Raw genomic sequence first — 23544 nt, forward strand, 5'->3', positions numbered from 1 at the left:
TTTAATCACAGCTGTCTCAAACGTCTGGGTTCTACAAAAAAATGTTCCACTTGATTTACTGGGACATAAGATTCATAGACAGATGTGTACTGCCTATCTCTGTGGTGGGGTAGACTACTCACAAATATCGATAAAAAAATTACTAAGTTCTTAACATTTCTTTCCTATGACATGTATGTAGATATTTAAAGTTGCATACACTACTGAATGTGCAATAATCCTGAATTTTATATAGGCTCAAATTTAAAGCTTGTTCAGTATGATATCTATACCCATCCCTGCCTTCCCACCCCCAGGGTAATTTTTAATATTATTATAAGAAAAGAAAAAAAAAATCTTTGGACTTACTCGGAAGTAGTCACTGCAGGCTGCCAGAACTGCTTTATGTGCATGGAATTTCTGTTCTTCAGCAATAAGGGTGATATCACAAAGTATGCCATCACTTCTTTGTTGGTTCAGGGCTGCCAGGACAGCATCATTATGGGAGCTGGACTGACAAAGCCTCTGGCCTGTCAGCATTTCCTGAACACTGAGAGAGGAAAGGGGAAAGTTTTTTTATCAAAAAAAACGTAGGAAACTAGCAGATTCTGTCAGAAATATAGACAAACTTCTTCTGAGACAAGATTATTTAACAATTCTTGGAAAGCAAAAAGCACCATGAACCCTGTCATGCAAAAATATTTACATGGTATAGACATCACAAGAAAAGCTCAATATAAAAAAGTATTATGAAACCTGATTATATACTCAAATTTTAAAACTTCAGCTGTTCTGATTTTCATTTGCTGCACTGGAAGTCAGCTGGACTTAACTCACAATCATGTTAGCATTAAGGGAGAAGAATAAAGGGCTTGGGTCCCTGAGCAACAGAAAACTTCTAAGTGTGCTCAAACTTCATTATTAGAAAGGAGTATGCATATATATATGTATGTAACTAGTCCTACTAAAAAGAGTGAAGACTCATGGTGTCAGGTGGCCTGTTTAAGTCTGATACTGCACTACTAAATGTTTTCAGACCATTTCAAATCATTCATATTTATGAAGTGTTGTGGGATTTTTTTGGTTTGTTTGTTTTGTATTGGCTGGGAGAGGATGTTTGCTTGTTTTTAAAATACTGAGGCCTTCCACCACCTCTGAATATCTCCTTGTACGCATACAAGATTTCCATGCCATGCAGCCTAAGACTGGCTGATCGCAGCTTCCTTTTCTACAGCAGAAGGAACATAGAATGTAACTGTTGACATAAACGGAAATAAAACAAACAAATCTGCAAATCCTCTTTGGCACAAAACAATGAGGTTTATCTGAAATCTGTGAGACTACACCAATTTATATTGCCTGAGAATCCACGTCTTTATAGAAGGTGAGTTTACAGAGAGTCATTCCTGAATAAATCAAAGTGAAGGTATAATTTTGGGGTTTTACTGATTAAAAGGTAAATAAACTATCACCTTTCCAATACCATCATGTAATTCACTCCATACATGTTATACAGCAGCTATGTGGCTGCTATATTCTCCTTTCCCATCAACACACACACTCTGTATTGCCTATCCCACTCCTGCACCTCTGTAGTATCTGTAATACTAATGCAGACCTCTCTTGCAGACTGTTTGCTCTGATCCAACCTAATCTTTAAATAAGTCAAGAACTAAGACATTACTTCTAGAAGGATGGCCGAAGCAGAATTACACAGGAATAACCTGTATCTGAACTTCACCCCTGCCTAATAGTTTAGGTTTCACACATGGACATAACCTACATACATTTCAAAATCATTCATTCAAATTATTTTTTTTTTTCCTTCACCTGTTCTGTTTGTGGAACCCCATTAATACTTTAAATGACAATTATCAAGAAATATACTTTGTTAAAATAGAAGGGAATTATTTCTAACAATTATTTCCCTTCCGTAATTTCTATAGCAAAGTGACTGAATCAAACTAGTGCAAGTATAATAAGCTAATTATACGTAGAGATTGTTTCTTCCCAACCCCCCCCACCCACCCACCTTTTTTATTAGGCTCTTTTCCCATGTTGTGAACCAAGACTTCATTCCTCTTGCTTTTTTCACCATCACCCAGAGATGAAAGTCCTTTTCCACAAGAAAAGGACTATTATACCCAATAGAAAACAGATTGGAGAGACAAGGTACAAGGGTAATTTTTGTGGGGAAATCATATATATACATGTGCATACACACATACATAAAATCAGGCATCTGTAGTTTTAAATTGAGCTCTATCATAATCTTTTTTTCAAGTCAATGACCAAAGTGGAAAATCAATTGCCTGTAACCCTTGTATTAACAATATATGAAGAATGTATACACATGCAAGGCAAATTAACTGGAATTTATGAATGAAACAGCACTGATTCATTAAACATAACATGGCCACTTTGTAGTGATATTGTCAGTTGATAAACTCAAAAGCTATAAAATGCAAGGAATTCCTGATTCTCTTCCGCTACAGAAGCATGGCACGGAAAGAGGAACAGAACTGGAATGATACAATGTCCCAGTAATAGCAGGTAGATCTCTAAGCTCCCAGACGAACAGTGAAACAGAACAACTGCCAGCATATCAGAGCAGTGCAAGGTTCTGCAGAAAAGCAACTAGATTAACAAATTCTGCTGAGTGTTCTGCCTGAAAGTGCTCCCTGAAACTAATTAAATTATAAATGTCAAATTTTCCAGTGAGACAATGGGCAACACAAGTAAGTGAGAAAGGCTACACCAGCAAGTACATATAGATGATTAAGACTCTGTAAGAGAGGAAGAGACAGAATGGGAGATTCTGGAAGGCAGGAAGCTGAGTTTGGAGAGAATGCTTTGAGCCATTTCAAAGAACTGGAAGAGCAATGTATGTCCTGAATAGTGGAACACTACACACACCAAAAATGATCGCCAGCCACGAATTCAAATGCATGAGTGTAAAATGCCAGTTGCAGCCACAATCACAAATTCAGAGTATAGACAAAGCCATAAACAAGATCATATATAAAGAGACTGTGGGCTCAAATCAATCCCAGGACTGCTTCTCTTTGCCAGAGGTAAGGGGCAACAAGAAAGTAGTATTTTTGCAGATTATGACAGGGATATAAATTTAATAATGTGAATTCCTACTTAACGAACAAAAATATTAGTTTCACTTTTCTACTGTCCATTACATGACTTGGTAAACATCATCCTAAATGTAGATGACTTCCTACGTGCCACCAAGTACTATACCTCAAGCACCTCTCAGAAGGCATCTTTCAGTTTTCCTCTTATGAATGTCAAAGTTTATAATCCTGTAGGGAAAGCAGCAAGCATTCCAGCTGGAAAGAGAGAAAGGAGAGGAACATTAAAATTCAAAGCATACACAGCCTCAGCCTTAATCAATACTTTCAGGACATGTAATCAAAAGCAACTTTCTTCAATTCTTCTATTACAGAAAGACATACCACATAGATTAGGTGCACGTGAAATTTCATTGGCTAGATACAGTACAGTCTGAAAGTAGCCTTTCCTCTAGTCTTTTCTAGAAATTCCCACCCTACCATCCGAACCTCCTGCATCTACTGCTCTTAAGGCAAGTCTCCTCTCTGCAAAGTAAGGAACATATATTTCAATGGAAGTGAAAGAGTGGTGAGGGGGGAAATATCTTCCCAAAAATCCCTCAATTTGAGGAGTAGGCCGGAAGCATCTACCAGTATTTGCTTACTTCCCTGAAATAACACACAGCTATAAAAATCTTACGTCTCTCACAGTATCATCTCATAGGCCTGTCTAGGGTCAAGGAGCTTTGCCACACACTTAAACTCATGCCTTGACTGTATTAATTTTTCCTAAAGACACAGTTTGTTAGGGGAGAGGAGATAGGTTTACTGTATACTCCAAAAGGCAGCCCCCACTTGCCCCAGAGAAACATTCCTAATTGACTAATTAGTGCTATGGCCAAGCACCTCTGTCAGTCTGGAGAAGGGCAACAAAGCCGGTGAAGGATCTAGAGCACAAGTCTTCTGAGGAGCAGCCGAGGGAACTGGGGTGGTTCAGCATGAAGAAAAGGAGACTCAGGGGAGACCTTATCGCTGTCTACAACTACCTAAAAGGAGGTTGTAGCAAACTGGGTGTCAGTCTCTTCTCCCAAGTAACAAGCGATAGGACAAGAGGAAAGGGGCCTCAACTTGTGCCAGGGAAGGTTTGGATCAGATGTTAAGGAAAATTTCTTCCCCAAAAGGGTTGTCAGCCATTGGAACAGCTGCCCAGGGAAGTGGTGGAGTCACCATCCCTGGAGATATTTAGAAGACGTGTAGCTGTGGCACTTAGGAACACGTTTAGTTGTGGACTTGGCAGTGCTAGGTTAACAGCTGCACTCAATCTTAAAGGTCTTTTCCAACCTAAATGATTATATGATTTTATAAACAAACCTTCTGGCAAATACAAACAGTACAGTACATACAAGCTATATGATCAGTTTTAGAAACTCTATAGCTTTTTTAAAAGGTTAAATGTTAAAATTACCTTATAATTTAATCTATGCTGCTTAATAACTTACTGAAAGTTGCTTCTGTATCAAAAAGGATAAAGGGTCTTGTAACAGAGAAATTGTTCCCCAAAGCTGTCAAACAATTACAGATCTGGGGAAGAGTGGTTGGAAAGCTTCCTAGTGGAAAAGGCCCTGGGGGTGCTGGTCAACAGCCGGCTGGACATGAGCCAGCAGTGTGCCCGGGTGGCCAAGGGGGCCGACAGCATCCTGGCTTGTGTCAGACACAGTGTGGCCAGCGGGACCAGGGCAGTGACTGTCCCCCCGTACTGGGCACTGGTGAGGCCGCCCCTCGAACCCTGGGTGCAGGTTTGGGCCCTTCACCTCAGGAGGGATGTAGAGGTGCTAGAGCATGTCCAGGGAAGGGCAACGGAGCTGGCAAAGGGTCTAGAGAGTCATAAGGCATGTCAGAGAAAAACGGAGTTCAGTCTGTGGAAAAGGAGATTCAGGGGGGATCTTATTGCCCTCTGTAACTATGCGAAAGGAGGCTGTAGGCAGGTGGGTGTCAGTCTCTTCTCCCAAGTAACAAGTGACAGGACAAGAGGAAACGGCCTCATGTTGTGCCAGGGAAGGTTTAGATTGGATATTCGGAAAAATTTCTTCCCCAAAAGGGTTGTCAAGCATTGGAACTGGCTTCCCAGGGAAGCAGTGCAGTCATCATCCCTGGAGTTGTTTAGAAAAAAACCATGTATGCAGTGCTTAGGGACACAGTTTAGCAATGGACTTGGCAGTCCTGGGTTAACAGCTGGACTTGGTGATCTCAAAGGTCTTTTGCAACCTAAATGATTCGGACTGCTCTCCTAGTACCTGAATAAGGCGACAGTGATTAAGGTGACAGAACTTTTTCCTCTCTGCTGGTTTTCAGTGTGCCCCTGAATAAGCAGTCATCTTTAATACAAGGCAGGGGGTGGGGGTGTTTGGCTTTCAATTAAAATTATGCCCTATTCCAGGTGCTGTCAGAAGCTTCCACCGAGATCAAACCATGGGCCTAACTGGGGCCTTGAGTGCACACAGGCTACTAAGGACTTTATTTCCATCCCTCTCATGACCCAGAGTCAGCACGACCAGAAATATAGCTCAATACACTGTTAAACTTCTTGATCAGATCACCTTTGTTTCAGCAGGCCACCCTCCTTCCTACTCATCACGGCACTGCAGAAAGAAGCATTTTTGTAAAGATAAACTCCCCTGAAAACAGTAGAGCCCAGGTCGCATTTTTATAAACACTAGTAGGAAACTTTGATCTAATTTTTCTTCCTCACCTTCTGCAATCTGCCTATTTTTTTAAGTCAAGAAGTGTCCAAAAGTCCTGATGTTGCTCACTGCAGTTAGGATATCCTTCACCAGCTAGAAGCTGACAGGGAAGAAATGCAATCTTTCTCTGACCTTTTCAAGAGATCTAAACTCTTTGGCCCACAAAAAAACCCAAGCAGCAGTGAAAGCAAAGAGAAGGGCCAAGACCTGGAGGGAAACCTGCTGCTTCTAGAATAACTAAAGCATATGCTTCAAAGTGATGTAGTGTGAACGAACTTTAGAATAGAATTAAAGAATAACCATTATGTTTGTTAGCCACTGTAACAATTGCAGATATCATGTACCGCCACATGTTACTCATCTACCTGTGGTGTCTGTTCTGTTATCCTTTGTTAGACATCCGCCTGTCTGCTGACCTTCTGTGTTAAAACTTTAGCGGAACACTTCAGCAGGAGAGGACAGATAAGGGTAAAAGAAATAATTAAGCAAGAAAAGCAGATGGCCAGCAAGGGCATAAATTACCTCAGACTGATAAGAACACTGCAAATGTGCAAGACCATCACATAATGAGCAAAAGGTGAAAAGTACACCACGAGGAAGACCTACAGCCTTCCTCCTAGAGACCACTGCCCACAATTCTTGGAAGAATTTGCACAAGCACGAAGGACTGATAAGCTAATTAACATATGAAGCGAGGGTAGGAGGGATTAGATAATGAATATATATAGATATTAGTTGAATAATCATTATTTCATTGTATAAATATGGAATGATTAGCAACCTTAAACATGCACGTTTGGTGGAAGGATCCCCCATGCATCCAGCGCTGCCAATAAAGGATACTTAGTCACTAAGAAATTCTGACTTTGTTCTTTAAATCAAAAGAATTAACAGAACATCAGAACAGCCCCACATTAACCTCAATGTTTTACCCAGACAAACCAACCTTTCCTAAATTTTGCCACACATCCTTTCTCCTCCCAAGTGCCAGTGCAGCATGCCTCACTTTTTTACAGGAGTACTATAACAGTGTGTAAATCATTTGATCAATACCACACCAATTTTATTTAGCAATACAGAATTACTTAATGCAGCTCAAAAATTTTAAACATTGGAAATTCTGATGTATGTAGTTATCCTTGGGGGGAAAAAAAAGGGCACTTCCACCTGCTGCACAGATGTGCTGTGCCAGGACAATTCCAAAATCGTTGGTACCAAGAGCTTTTTTCCCCTCCGTTTCAGATAGCTGGACACAGCATCTTCCTGTAAGTTAACTGTCATTGGTACATAAGGAAACTCTTTGCATTAGAATGTTTAAGACCTACTATTGTCTTTCTATTTAACTACTTAATTAAATCGGCTTAGAAGATTAGTTTATAAATTTAAGGATAAGACTTTTGGTTTAAATGGAAAACATCAATTCCACCTAAATCCTTCTGTTCTCCAGCATAACTAAGTATTTCACTAGATTAAAAGGAAAAATATAGGCCAGACAGAAAACACTCCTTAGATCTTAGGTTTGAGATATGGCAAATTTAGCATTTAAGACTTTTTTGTTTTGCATATTATTTGTCTGAGACATTCACTTCTTACAAGTTTATGATGAAGATCACTAACCACTGATCCCATTTATTTTACAACTAACTTTTATTTTCTTATTGCTTCATTAGTTTGTTCACATCTTAGAAAAGTGTAAAAACTAAGAATTTGCAAACAAAAAAACCAGTAATGGTCTAGTTAGTGCTGAAAGAATATAACAATAATTTGGCAGGGAATGGGGGGGACCAGTAGTTTTCCATGAAAACACAGTATACGTAGGGATTTCAAAGAGAAGAAATTCAAAAGAAATAACACTTTCCATGCAAATAATTATGTCCAACTAATATTTCAAAGCAGGCTTTGTTCTGTGGCAGCCTCACAAAATGTCTTAGTCATTTTTTGTCTTAGTCTTATGATGCAGCAAAGTCAAAAGTAGGGGGTTTACTCTCAGGAAATCTTGGAACAGTGTGCCACTCTAGCCTAACAGCATGTGGTGGATGCAGCATACTTCTCTAATCTAAATTAGTAATGTAGTTCAAGAATTAGTTCAGAGAGTATTAAAATATATTATTTAAGCAAGCAGTATTTCTTCCTTTAGTTTAGTTGATTGTAATATTGTTTTGGAAATAGTAGACAAAGTAGTTTATTTCTAGACAGTGTATTCTGAAAAAGGACACATTTACTGGCAGAAAAAAAATCTCATTCATTTAAATTAGTTTAATCTTCAGGAGCCAATACCACATTCAAAGTTTATACAGAATGCACGTGAGCTATTGAAACAATTTCAGTTACACCTTTTTCCACAATTTTGGGGTTTTTTTTCCTTGTATTATTTAGAAGTTAATTGCAGGAAATAAAGCATTTCTGATTAATTCTTGAAACTACTTGCCAATAGAATACAGAGTAGATTAAGGGGCAGGGAGGTGTATTACAAATCAAAACAAAACTCATGTTTAGTCTAGTTTACTACTGAAAATAACTTGAATGCCACAACATTCACTATTTTTCCTTCAAAGTCATAAGCTTTTTTTTCTGACTCACATACCCAATTTTACAAGAGACTTAAGCCATAGTCCAGATCATCACAGAACTAATTCTGTGCATGAACAGGCAATGTATTTTAGATCTGGTGCTTAAGAAACATTTTCGCCCCTCTAATCATGCTTGCTTTGTCTTGCAAACCAGTAAAAATATATATTCATAATGGAAACTACAGTCTATTAATAATGCCTGAAAACATGCAGCTTTTCTATATAATTCAGGCTTATTTAAAATAAATTCCACTTTAGCAGTTTCATCAATAATTTTCATAATTGTTTTTTGTAAATAAGAACTGAATTACAATAACCTCAATGTGAACTCACTTACAGAACATAAGCATTACTTTTGTTAGTAAGACAAAAATGAAGCAATTTGAAAACTCTAAACAAAAATAAAGTAAGTTTTAGACAACATGCAAGTTCTCTCTTCCCTACTGAGACAATTACATTTTAGGCAGCAGTTACTAAACTGTCTACTTCCCCCAAAGATGATCTCTCCTCTCCAGTGGAGTTGTACAGGTCACTTAATCATTGGCTTTAGCAGTTTACAGTGGAAGATGCTCTTCCACATGGGCTGGGCTTCTCTTTCCATCCACTGCTGCACACTTGGCTGCCTCCATAGTTCTAGTTACCACACTGTGCTGCTGTGGGAGAAGTGAGACTCTGCCCTCCTCAGAAATTTGGCTAGACTGGCAAATTATAATTGTAATAATTGTAATTTGAGAAAAATCAAAGTGAAACACAGGCAGTTACCACTTCAGATTTCAGCTTAATATAATAGTCAAGAGATAATGAAAGATGCTTTTGTAGACAGAAGGGATCCTTCTCTTGCAAACACAGCCAGCATCACAATTCCATTAAAAGACAAGTCAGAAGATCACACAGCAACCGCTGCCTTTTTCCCCACCTAAAGAAAAAAAGTGTAACTGAAAAACCGCAACACAAAATTTGAGCCAAATATCTTTCAAACAGCTCCCTGAGATCCATACAGCTATCATACATAAATCTTCGCTGCAAATGCAAAAATGACATCCTTGCTCTTCTGGTGAGCCATGTTTGGAATGAGGTAGAAGAGCAGGCTGCAGAGAACCCTTGGGGATGTCTTCAGGTGGAATGATGCAGCTGCTGACTTGCTCCCCACAATAGCCCCTGCTGCTTCAGACCCACTCAGAGTGACAAAAAGACTGGCTTGCCTTTCTGGAAAGATCTATGTTATTCATCTCCTAATAAAGGATGCAGTGAGAAAGTTTGGGAACTGTGGTATCCTTTACACTAGTACTTAAGTACTTCAGAAAGCTTTCATCCAGTTAATCACAAATGAGGTTGCTGATCTCCTATCTACCACTAAACTTCACGGAATAGCACTGCGTTAATTAATACTCTGCCTATAAACTCCTCTAGGGTGTGAAGGGCCCTTTGATTTCTCCTCCTTTAATTTTTTTCACTTTGAATTGGGAAAGCTACTCATTTACCTGTTTCTACATTATCTAAAACAGTATTTCCCATTCAAAAAAAAAATATCTATTTTAAGTAATCAATGTTAACACTTATTCAAACCAGCCAGCCAAGGCCCGAGGAATTTAAGTAAAGATTTTAACCAAATAAAAGCAACGTATGTGAAATATATCTTCCTAAACTGAGGCTGTCTCTCTTGTCAGTAACCAATGAAACTTGTTGATTTGTAAAACTTCCCACTAAATGTGATTTTGTTTCTCAGTACTGATAATGTATCTATCTTTCCAGTTAGCAATACTTCATTTATTTATATTATTAATTCTGACTCTCAAGTTATGTTGGAAAATGGTGAATCAACATTACTTTCATTAAATCTGCAGCGTGCCAACCTAGATGCGATAAACATATGAAAATTCATATACATAAAAATGTTAACAAACTAGAAGTACTCAAAGAATTCTAAAGAGATTTTGCACTTTCAAGTAGTTACCTACCTTCTCTCAAGTCACTCCTTTTCAAAATGTATATTTTAAGAATTGAAAAACACTTTCACTTCAAGCCATACTTCTTTGTTTCAGTTAGAAGAAATAACAACATACACCAAGTGCAAAAATGAACCGAAGGGATCATAAGCATCACATTACTGGCTTTCTACAGGGAAGAAAATTTTGAACCAAATAAACAGGTCATGAAGATAAAGCATTTGGACACTGTGAAGTTACCCTACCTTTGACAACTTCAAATGCCTGGTTTAAATTTGGTCTTTTTTTAAGAAGAAAATGTAACATTTGAAAACTATCAGAAGTACACTGTGTTCATTTCATTCCAGGACGAATTCATAGCACACCCTGAAGGAGGCCATCACAGATGCAGAATAAGACCACTGAGATTTACCCATGGCAATTTTCTGTCCTAGTTCAGATCCTTATTCATAGGACCTTCCGGTTTTACTTTTGAAGTATTCTGGGTTTAGTAAGTTAAAATAAATCATCCTTTCAAGCTGTACTTCACTGTCTCTCAGAAATAAGACTACAAGCTTACTAGTCACAGAAAATATGTGACAGTGTTATCTTCTATCTTTTAAGAAAGCTCTGCCAAATTGATTTGTCAAAAGGGAAACACTTGGAAACAGCTAAAAAACCCATTTGTTTGCAAACTTGCTCTTCTGAGTACATTAACACACTTCTCCTACTTGCCTGGGAGACACTACTTTTTCCCTCTTTTGTTGCTATCTTTGTGGATTTAAAGAATTTTCTCATTCCATACAAAAATGTTCAAGAACATTACAACTGTGAGGAAAACTCTGCCAGGGCACAATGTTGTCAGTGAAACCATAACTCAGCTCAACAAGTTTCTCATCTAATTTAGTGCCTCCACATAGTGACTTTCAAGAGAAGGTATTCACAGCATCAGGAAAAAAACATACCTTTGATTAAATGAATATTACAATACCAAGAACATAAAAAATTGAAATGGATGTGTTTGCAAAAATAGGAGTCAGTCAAAACAATGCAAGAAAATACTTAGTAAAATCAATAATAAAATAAAAACATTGAAAAATCAAAGAGTTACACTCTTCTGACCAGTTACAAACTATTTTCTTGTGAGACTAGAAAGGTCATTGCTATCTTCAGGCCATCAGCTACTGTCAATTAAAATCATGAAGTTTATTGTCTATCATTACTAAATTACCATCTGACTTCACAGAGTCACTAAGATCTTAAACCACAGAAAGAGAAAACAAAACCACAGGGGTAATGGATGTACAAGTAGAACCACATCTTTATGGCCTTTATACCTTTTTTGTGGCTTTGAATCTTCTATGTATCTGAATATATTAGTATTCAGAACATTTTTTCTGAAGAGGTATTCAGATAAAAAAAACCAAAAATCCAGGTCAATAATCATCTGTGTAACCTCAGGCATATTTTACCTACACTACTACTTGAGCAGGAGATTGTTACATTCTACTGATAAAACCACAAGCAATTGTGTAACTCAATGCAGTAGCATACTACCCACTAAAGGAAACCGCCTGCAGTTCTACTGAAAACCACGCATTTGGGGTTTGATGACTTTCAATAACACATGTTCTTGTTCTGTGTATACTGTTTAACATTTTTCATTTGAAAAAAAGATCAGTTTTATACAACCGTAATACCATATCATTGTGCACTATCAGCTTAGCTTTGCAGAGCCACTCACTGTTGCTATCATTTAAGCTATGATACGAATTACCTGGCAAAAGGCGGCAGCCATTCCTTACAGCTGGCCCTTGTGTCATTGTTAGGGAATGGTCAGGAGAACAGTATTCCAGCTTGATCCCCATCTAGTTGAAATGTCCCTGCTCATTGCAGGGGTTTGGACTGGATGACCTTTAAAGGTCTCTTCCAACCCAAACTATTCTATAAACTTATTTTCTCATCTTTCTGAAACTTGAGCAACAAATACACAAAGCACTCTTATCTAAAGTATCTAAACCTTACATTGAGTACACAGTCATTATGAAGGCAGAGTGAAACCTCTCTGGCATTTTAGTTTTAAGGCACACTGCTGCTGGCATGAACCTAAATCTTCAGTTACTTTGCTGAAGTATGCTTTCCAGATTTTTCCTACAGAGGTCAAGAAAAGACAGGGTGACTTAAGTAGTTTGCAACTGAATTTTCTTCTGGAATTTCATTTGCATTTTCATTGCATAAAAAAACCAGAAAAAAACCCTGTTCTTTAAACCTGAGCATTTTTCTTCAATGTTTGTTGCAAAACGTGGAAGGCTTCTCTAAAAGAGGTCAGAATGCTTTATAGTGGAGAGCAACAGAAATGCAACAGAGCAATCAATTATAATTATTTCTCCTGATAACTCTAAAAATGAGCAATGAAATGGACACAAAAGAGTGAGGTGTGCTCTGAAATGTTGTCAACTTCATCAGGGCCTCACGCAGGTAAGCCTTGGATTTTTAACTGTCACAGGCACCACGGTGCTTTTATTGAACAAAATCATTCTTTTCTAGAGTAGTAAGTGCCAAAAAATACATAGGTATGCTTTTGAAACCACTTTGAATCTGCATACGGTATATGTATGCCCGACAGGAGTACACAGTATTGTAGACAGACTAATAGTTAAAATTGTAGACTATGTGAACTTACAAATTTTATGTCTATTACTGAAACACAGATGATCACATTTTCTGCCTAAAACTAAGAAAAAGATAAGTGATTGCTGGATAGTTTACAGCACTCGCATAACTGAGGTGACCAGGTGAACAGTTATGTGTCTTACGCACTACTCTATCATGAGTTTTATTAAGTAATTGCATTTCCAGTGAATGAGTATTTATATCTTTCAAGAAAAGCGTAGAGCATTTATACATCTCTATGGGACTACAACAGTCCTTCAACTTCCTCCACAGAATAGCATTCAAGTTTAAATAGCATTCAAGCAATAGTTTAACAGACGCGTGTGCATCGCAGTAGCAAACACGCCCCTCCTAAGAATGACCTTCGGTAGGCACAGGGTGGCAGGACTGAACTTCAGGATAATCTATACCTCCAGGACAGTGACCACGTTATTTCAAGGGGTCTTTTTCTCCCCTCACAGCACAATTACAACAGCACAAAATACTTGCTGCGTGTTCTGTGGGTGCCTTCAACACCAGCAACCGGGGCAGGGGGAAGGAATGCCTGTACATAGTTACTGACCTCCATGTCTCTATTTTAACAATTTACTGAAGTCATACAGTAACTGATCCCTAGAATCACTATCAATTTTACTCATATTATTAAACTAGCGTGAAATTTTTCATATACATTAACAGCTCAAAGGAAACCAAATACACTTCTTCATTGGAAGTGTAGATAATTTCACCCACATGCATCCTTAAAAGGCAGGGAAGGTTTCAATGTTAACAAATTGAACAGCGCCAGTGCTGGTTCCATTCACCATGCGGCCAACTAGCCCTCATTTGGTCTCTTGGGGCCTCCAAAATAACATGGACACATCCAAACAACTAATTGGAAAAAGTCACCAATTAACTGCCAAGCCGTGCCCTGAAATGTTTTGGGAGAGCACTAGATGGCTCAGGTCAAGACCTTGACAGAGACTGCCATAAGGGTCTGCTGATAGGATGTTTTGAGTTTCCAGCTCTAGCCTGGAATGGGCCATGCAGTGTTAGTAGCACAAACAAGGCTTTCGAATCCCTGCACTAAACATGTCTTGTGCAAGAACATTCAAAGTTCTAGGAAACTCCTAGCATAGTAACCATCTTAGACAGTTTTATACATGTGTTTTTCTCTATTTATCATGTTCATAAATGCATGGATGCAGAGGGGGTGGGGAAGAGATGTGGACCAGTTACTAACTAATATTTTAAAAACAATAAAAATTTCTAATATGTAATTGGAGATCCTTTGTTAACATATACACTAATTTAAAACGTGCTTTGTACAAAGTTAAAATTTCCAGTCAAGGACAGAACAGGGCATTAAAAATCTTCCTTTATTACAGAGCTTCTGGGTTCTCACCTTTTTTTTTTTTTTTTTGACAGAAAAAATCTGCCATTTAAATCAAACACTAAAGTACACAATTCTGCTCTAGAGGGACAGGAGTTGCCTTCTAGCTTCTTGCAACATGACCAGCTTACCAACTATTCCTCAGCTCCTCACTGTATGAAAACAAAAAGATATTTGCAAACGCCTTTCTGTGAAGAGGGCATCAAAAGATTTCTGACAGCTTTAAGCAAATTGGGAAAGGAGCCATTCATCTTGATGACGAACCAGACTTGGACAATGTCAAGAGGAAGATGAAGAGTGGCAAAGCAGATGGAAGAGGAAACAAAAGATAGTAAGGAACAAGCTGGTGGTGAGAGATGGCTGCAGTTGTTTCTTTGTTTCCCTCTTTTGCAAAGGGGGTAAGGAAAGGGTGGAGTAATGCACAATACTAAAATCAGATGAGTATCCAGGCAAAACAGAGGAGAAAGGATGCATTTTTCTACAGCACCATCACAGGAACAGAAGCCAGAGGTCAGATGGTAAAAATTCTAATTGCTGGGCAAGAAGGCTGAATGCTCAGTTCAGGAGTGAAGGAAAACTGGGAAGGTGCAGAGAAGAAAGACAAAGAGCAAGGAGCCCAGCAGATCCTTTACTAAAACCTGCCTGTGATACAAAAACATCAGATTTGGAAGAAAGCAAAAGAATTAAAGTCTGTTGAAGCCTATTCCATCTAGATCTTAGAATAGATATCAAGATCACCAAGTTCCACATCTTTTTCATGGAGAAGCAGCTGCAGAACACTTGCCTTCCCTTTCTGCTGACTGTGCTGGATTACAATAAATAATATCTGACAGTTTATTTGGACAGCAGAGCTCCATGCCAGTGGTTCCCATTATACTGCTGTTCCACACAGTCAGTACAGCTCTTCTAGACTTTTTTTTTCCTTTAGTTTACCTTAAAAGCTAAGTGCTCCAATGCCCAAACTGGAGATGTCTATGATCATCTTACTACAAGAAAAGGCATAGGTATTTCTAATTTCAACACATCCTAACACATGAATGCATGATTTGAAAACAAATAAACAAAATTAAATTCTTCTCATATGGCATATGTTTGTGTTAAAAATAAAGTCACTGAAAGGTAACTATATTAGGAAGACATATACACTCCCCTAAGGCCCTTTTCCCACATTATATCAATTTTATATTGATTAGATACCTTTTTTTCATTATAATGAAACTTCTCTAAGTCTGGTTAATGCCATTCCAGCATGAACTCTTGTATTACAGTGATGCCTGTATTATTGTTGAGCTGCAAGCTGCATTAAGTATAAAAGGAAGTCTCACATGCAGCTTTTCATACTACCCACTTCTAATTGACTTACAAGTTTAAATAGGAGTGACAGGACCTGAAGGTAGCTAGAGCTCTGAAGCAGACATCTAATCTAGACCTTTTACTTACAATGAACTCAAAGTGATTAAAACACTTCTGTACTGAAACACCAGATCTGATTCAAACACTAAAGAATTCTAGTTTGAAAGAGAAAACCTAACTAATTAGATGATCAGAATAAATAAGACTCACAGACAAACGTATTTCTAACCATTGTCTGTGAGTGAGGAGTAGGGAGAGAGAATGAAGAGGGCTGCCCATCCCCATGTTTTGTCACACACTGTGATCATGAAAGCAATAAGCAGTAAAGTCTGCAGTCCTCCACTTTTGGGGAATATCCTGTTTCAGCCCCATAGAGTCTGACAGGCAACTGCTCCCTGCTCCTTTCAGTGGTCCCCTACAGTCTTGTCCCTTGCACTGAAAGTTCACAGCTCCTTGCTGCAATTCTCTTGTCCTGCCAAACCCATCTTCCAGGTGGAAGTTCTCCTTCCAGGATGAGCAGCTGCCAAGGAAGGGATGATGACTTCTGCCACCTTCCATCTGCCCCACACACTCATTACATCCTGGCTTTTCTGTGATGGTAAGTTACTTAATTACCCTCCAGCAGCAAGTGGTGGAAAGAGTTCTTCTCCAAAAGTTTCTCTCATCCATCTTATAGTAGACTATCTCAATTATTACTACTTATTACTACTACCTTTTTTAAAATACATTTCAGAAAGACATAATCTGACAGAACATATGGGGCAGACCAACACCTGACTTTGTTTCAGGAGAAGGAGACAGCTGTGAGATTTTGTAGAGGACTCTTCCAGTATGAGTTACACATACATGAACATACTGAAACTGTCACAGTTAAACATGCAGCAGTAACTGTAAAGGTGTTCCTGTATGTTGTAATTCTATGCTTGACTTTAAGAAGAAACTTGTAAGGTCTTGTCCTGGTTTCAACTGGGATAGAGTTAATTTTCTTCTTAGTAGCTGGTGCAGCGCTGTGTTTTGGATTTGGTGTGAGACCAATGTTGATAGCACACTGATGTTTTTAGTTGTTGCTAGGTGATTTTCATACCAAGTCAAGGACTTTTTGGTTTCTCAGGCCCTGTCAGCGAGAGGGCTGGAGGGGCATGGGCAACTGGGAGGGGACACAGCCAGCACAAACGACCCAAACTAGTCAAAGAGATATTCCATGCTATATGATGTCATGGTGAGTGCCCTGCTTGCCTGGAGATGGCTGAACACCTGCCTGCTGATGGGAAGTAGTGAATGAATTTCTCATTTTACTTCACTTACATGTGTGGCTTTTGCTTTACCTATCAAACTGTCTTCATCTCAACCCACAGGTTTTCTCACTTTTACTCTTGCAGTCCTCTCCCCCATCCCGCTGTGGGGGAAGCGAGCAAGCAGCTACATGCTTGCTTTGTCACCAGCTGGGCTTAAACCACGACAGGTCTATCAGGGGGAAAACAGATTGAAGAGGTGTATATGCAAGTCATCTTCAATACTGCTTGCTGCACAGCAGTTACCATCTAACAGAACTGTGGTCCAGGGCACGCAAAATCTGGAGTTTAGAACTTGCACCGCTACATCTGCGGCAGTAACCTTTCAACCCCCTTTCTTTAGGGCTCTCAGCATACCTGAACTGTACTCTTTTTGTTCCAAGCTTTCATTAAACCATCCAAAAGTTTCATTCAGAAGAACTGTAAGCACCGTGGTTACAGATTAACAAAGCATTAAGCCTATGTCATTCTGGAAGGACACTGGTTTCCCTAGCTACAATCCCTCATTTGCTATCTTCGTGATAGATGGTTTCTTCCAGCCCTTCACCCTTCTGCAGATCAAAAAAGGTATCTATTCTTTAGAAAGCAAACAATTTCCATCACGTACACTATTTTATTACTGTAGACCACTATTTCTTACATTCACTGCCTGTAACATGTTTACACAGTCACTGCTACCTCTTAACTAGCTAAGCTAGAAAAGAACACAGATAAACCTAATCTTGGTTGGGGAAAGTAGCGTAGAAGTCAGAGGGATTTTTTGCACCCCACAGAGAAAAATCTGCAGGAGCTCTGCTGCATACACAGGGCTGTATAAAGCTGTAACTGGACAAAGGAAGCAAACACAATTTAACCAAGACAGAAAACTCTTACCATACCAACAGAAGGAAAATTGCTCTCAACTCAGGAGTATCAAGGGTATCAAGGTACAGATTTAACAGAGGAACTAACTGTGGCCTTCTCCCTACTCCCTGTGCGTACAACCTGCTATAGTGTGAGCTTCTGAAGAAGTAATACGGTTGGGAATGGTACAGTTCCCATCCCCTAACCAGGGAAAGCTGGGGTTCACAGACCGTTTGGGAACACGATGGAAAACATCAGCACACCTGACCTCTTATGTAGGAAGACAGCTGAATGCCCTGTCCAAGTTGATGGTAAAGATAGTGGATTCTTTTCCTCCAGGGATTCATCCAGTGCTTTTATTTAGGCTTTGCACAAGACATCTAGACTTCATCCTAGCATATCTTATTGAAATAGATTTCTCTTGTCTTCTGCTCAAAGTAAGTTTCATTTCTAACAGGGACTTTATATTTATACTGTGTTCCAGACCAGCTACCTAAAAAATGTTCTGATACTGACCGCTGTTATTAATACCCAGTGTCAATCCAGCAAATAAAAATTCCTCTCAGAGCAGAAAGAACACACCAGGGAGGGAGGGGAGGTGATAGGAAGTACAGTCTAAAAAGACTGATTTTGAGGATGTATATGATGCATTTTATAGTGTGAGTCATGACTTTGGCAACATGCTTTAAGAAACTGACTCTAAGATAACACCTTGTACTAAAGGAAGAAATTACTCTAATTAAAGCTCTATCAATTAGGTTACTAGAGATACATTCAAGTTCTTGTTTGCAGACATCAGATTTCAATGTGCTCTACTCTTTTTCAGAGACAATCCAAGAATTAATACTTAAAATCCTTTGGGTACACACAGATTTCAAGACCAAATGGATGGTCCAATGGGTTTTTCATAAAACTTGTATAAATTCACAAGTCGGATATGACTAGCATTAGCTGTTCACACATTTGGTAGTCAAGAGACCAGAAACTGCACCATCTACTGTCATTTCTCAGCAATAACCTCATCTCAGTAATGGAAATATGTAGAAGTACTCAGTGAGTACAGAGATACTCTACCTGGAGAGCCCTGAACAGCTATTATTTCCTATCAGCTCTGCTTTTAAGCTCACCAAACAAGAAAAAGTACACTGAAATCTCCCATTTCCTTAATATTTGTGTACCAGCCTGTACACAAAACTTGCATTACAGTCCTGTTTTCAAAACATCAAGTCAGCATCCTGGTTCCAGCTCCCAGGACAGAACCAGGTCTCCCTGTCCCCAGGAAACCACCTTCATCACTGGATTATGGATACCTATTCTTACCCATTCTCCTTCTGATCCAAAGTGCACATACTTAGTGGAACAATAAATCACAACAGCAGGAAGGAATCAAGAACAATCCCATTAGTACCTAGTTCTGGCTCTAGTCTGACAGTTATTTGCCTCATAGGAGGCGAGAGGAACAGTTTTGAATGCCCATCATGGTAAGGACAACTGAACTCAGATGCATTAAGCAGCAAGTGCTGCATCAACAGTTCTTAGACTATTTTAAAAAAAAAAAAAAACAAAAAAACCAAAAAAAACCCAAAAAACAAAACGCCACACACACACAAAAAAACCCACACCCAATCAACAAAACCAAAACAACAACAAGAACCCATGAGAAGATAGTAAAACAACTTGCTGCTTAAATTCATCAGGGCACTATGAATGTAGGCACCTACAAAAGACTTTGTGAGGCTATAGTTACGTGCTTACTTTCAGAAAAGTGAGGAATTGTAAAACATATATACCTTTGATTTTTTCTATCAGCTAAATTGGCATCCTGTTCTTCCCTTCATATACATGTAAACAACTTGAAGCTTGTTGAGAATCTTCTGTTCTTAAGCATCTATTACTACCCAGACATTAAACTGGGAAGTTCAGCCAGTCTCTAGGGTTTGCGAATACCACTCCGGGAACCAAACATAAGATGATTTCTGGAGACAGTCCTAAATGCCTAACTGAAATTTGTGAATTGCATGCCAATCACTAGAAGCCCACTACATCTGAGAAAGTTAAAACAGTGCCAAACATAGTTCCTTGTACACAACTGGAGCTCAACTTTTGCCAAGACAACATCTGTGTATGTGACAATATAAAAAAAGATAAATTCAAAAGGTTCTAGAGGCACCTTTCTAAAATAGCATATATATTTAAAATTATAAGGGCAATAATTATCTTGGTGTAAAAAAAAAATCACTAAATGCTGCGGCGAATGAAGAGACGGGACGCAGCTTGATGCAAGCAAATGTCAATTTATTGTACAGAAGCACGAGGTTTTATACACTTTCAGAAGCTGCGCGTTTTAAACAGATTGGTTCTTGAAGCTAAGCCTTGCATACTAGGCAATCCCTGATTGGAGGTTAACTGCCATCAATTAACAGCAAGGTGTTATCTTTCCTTGGCGCCATCCGTCTCCCACCCCCCTGTGCTCTGCAAACATGCCTCATCATGCTAATTGTTGTCTAGACAAGCTCGAGCACATTCCCCTCAGCTAACTGATTGCCGCGCATGGTCCCAGTTTGCAGACCGTTCCTGCAAAATGCTACAAATAGCTATGCATAATTAAATTAAAATATTGCTGCTTCTTCATGAGCACAAATTAACACATTTAAAATGATGATGGAATTCCATCTAACACAAGAAAATACTTTTTAATGTGAGGATGGTTAAACACCAGAACAGATTGCCCAGAAAGGTTGTGGAGTCTCCATTCGTAGAGATATTCAAAACACCTCTGGACACAGTCTAGTTGACCTGCTCTACCTGACCCTGCTTGAAGAGGGGGTGGTGGGCTGGTGACTATGATCTCAAGAGGTCCCTTCCAACCCAGACAATTTTGTGCTTTGTGTGATTCTCTATGGTACAGCTGAGAAGACTCTATAAACTGTATGTGTGCGAGAGCATATTGTCCCCATATGTCCTATTTATTCCACTTTCCAATCTTCTTGAAGAGATTTTATCTCAAAAGGAAACAGAAAGGACAAAAAGGGGAAATTCTAGCAAAACTATAACGAATGTGCATACCTCCACATCTATCTTCAAGTGTCCTGGTGCAGCATATTTATGAGTCGCAGTCTTTCCACTTATTGGAACAGCTTAAGATTCTGTTGAATGCCTGGCCTGAATTAACACCAATCCAAAGCAAACATACTGTAACACTAAAAAATTCATTGTCATCATTACTTTTTTTTTTTAGGATAGGAAAACTCAGTAGCAATTCTGGTGCAACACCCATTTTTATTAAGTTTGATATTATTTCACCTGATAAACAAAAATAATACTTTTTAAGCAATACATACATGCACTGATTATCATTTTTTCCCATTTAGCTCAATTTAGACTTAAATTCAGTTGATAATACACAGAAATTTACTGTCATTTCAGATCCCCTATATTAACTAAGACATTCCCTGAGGAGATGAGAGATATGACATAGGACACACAGGACATCCAGTCCCTTCTGGATCAGTATCTCAAATGGCACTAGAAATTCTCATTTCAGTAAGTTGAGCCCTCAGTGACTCCAGACAAAAAGCAAAATAATTTATTTTATGTAACTTAATCTTCAATGAGGGTATTGTCAAGAATTCTGGTAGATGTTCATCACTCAAAAACTGCAAACTAATAAAATCACCTTGTATAATGCCCAACAATCACAAACATTTTTGCTTTTAAACACGATGCTTCCAACACTCAAAAGTAAAAGGAACACATCAGAGTTATTTCAGAATTAAGATGCACTAAGAAGCCTTCTTGAAAGGTAATTTTGGCAAGTATGATGTCTCGGAAAGTCACATCAAATACTGAGCATTCTGAATTTAAAAATCTGACTATCCATTAACTTCCACAAAATATAACTTACTATTTATTTCAGGTCAAACCTTGCTATTTTCAAATTATTCAATAATCTAGTGAAGGTCTTCAGTGAGAATTAGACTAAATTCATAGTTTAACAGCCTACATTTGTGTGAATCTTTTTATTGCAACGTTTCATAGCTTGCTAGTAGAAATGATGCTGCATATTTTAAGAAAAAAAAAAAGAAAGTAAAATCTTAATGACAGATCACGCCCACAGATACAGCTAGGCAAATCATGAAATACCTAGCTATCAGCAAACCGTTCTGCAAGGGTACGTAAGTGTAAGGCATTCCCACTAGTGGAGAAAGAAGAAATTAAATCTTTAAAGAATCAACTACTGGTATCTTAATGATCTTCTTGCAATAAAAGGAATGAAGCTCCTTACACACTGGGAAGTAACTTATTAAACTTCTCCCTGATACCTAGGATTTCGGCATGGAACAGGCCTTTGGATTTGGATGGAAAGAACTGGAAAAAGCAGTCAGGCAACAAGCAAACCACAGCTGGGCAAAGTGAGGACAGGCGCAGTCCCTGGAGAAGATGCGCTTCACTTAGCACCAAATCAGTGGTGTTGAACATAAAGCCAACTTTGCCAGCAGCTGTGCCTTCCCGCAGGTATGCTTCAAGATGGGATTCCTAGAGGCCATAGTGGACACCTCTTTCAAAATCATATTGCCAAGCAGAGAGGGAATTAAAACCCAAAGGAAACCATGAATTGCAAACATGACAATAGTGGCCTATTACTGTCATTACCATATCCCAGAAAACTGTGAAGATTTCTCTACAAGAAAAAGTAACTCTACAAGAGATGTCTTCCCCCAAATCTTCTCCATGGACATATTAAAGGGAAAAACAGTTCCTTCATTCCTAAAAATGTTATTGAAGTCTTCGGAGAAGTCAAACCTCTTTTTGCAATTCAGAGCACAGAGTTAGCAGACTTGGATTACACAGGGGTTTTTTATTTAGATGTTGGCTGGGGGTTTTTTTGGCAGTAGAAAAGAATTTACATCAACTTATTTGACTAGATCTTACGCTGATAATTGCCTTAACTGTGCCTAACTGTGTGTAGATCATTATCTACATGATCTCACCTTAGCATTTCTAATTATTTAAAGCACATTAAATATTGCTGGTATCAGCATGATCAGAAGTTACCTTCTTAATAACCATTCTTGTTTGAGTGTAAAGCATTTGATTCCAGCTGCTATGAAAATTTAAACAATCAAAAGCAATGTTTGCTGACATAAATGGGACAATCTACTTCATAAAGGAATGCTGACCAAATTAAACTTCATGTGCCCAACAAAACAATACTATTTCATGCAAGACACTTCATAAGCTTTAATAAAATGAAATTGCTTGGCAGGAATCTGAATTATTGTATTTTACTATATTATTCTAACTTCTACACTGTAGTGCAACACTAAGATTTTTATTTACCCCAATCAACTTTTCATTAGTTTTGATTCTCAGCCTGTAACCCACATGGAAGCTACCTATGTTGCCTCTATATTTGTCCACAGCAAATAATAAAATTTAAATATATCAATGCTAGTACATCTCTAGAAGAATCAATGGGACAGCATCACTACTAAAAGCAACCGACCTTCTAATCAAAATTAGATGCAGACCAACCTAGAAAGGAAAATACTAACTCAGTCTCCACCACTACAGAAAAGTTTTGTTGCAATCAAAGGGAAGCAGCAATCAGAAAACAAACACATTTTAAGGTAAATAAAAGCCAAAATAAAGCAGTAAAGGTGGTTTCCTTCCCTGTCACCAAATGTATCTCCTGGAATCAAACTGCACCTGAAGCTTTCATTTCAAACAAAGA

The 23544-nt window shown here is 38.5% G+C and overlaps 1 protein-coding gene across 4 annotated transcripts in view; it reads right to left on the minus strand.

Annotated features, from left to right (window-relative positions):
- The window catches only part of KLHL32 (kelch like family member 32), a 129487-nt gene that overhangs the window by 94889 nt on the left and 11054 nt on the right, over window positions 1–23544 (minus strand). For all 4 annotated transcript variants that reach the window (XM_040598860.1, XM_040598861.1, XM_040598859.1 and 1 more), the window contains 2 exons: window positions 3232–3320; window positions 349–529 (listed from right to left, as the gene is read on the minus strand). In XM_040598860.1, the coding sequence (XP_040454794.1) occupies window positions 349–529; window positions 3232–3254 (204 nt within the window). In that variant the 5' untranslated portion in view covers window positions 3255–3320. The remainder of the gene's footprint in view (window positions 1–348; window positions 530–3231; window positions 3321–23544) is intronic.

The sequence above is a fragment of the Falco naumanni genome, chromosome 6 (genome assembly GCF_017639655.2).
Source record: "Falco naumanni isolate bFalNau1 chromosome 6, bFalNau1.pat, whole genome shotgun sequence".
Taxonomy (NCBI): Eukaryota; Metazoa; Chordata; class Aves; order Falconiformes; family Falconidae; genus Falco; species Falco naumanni.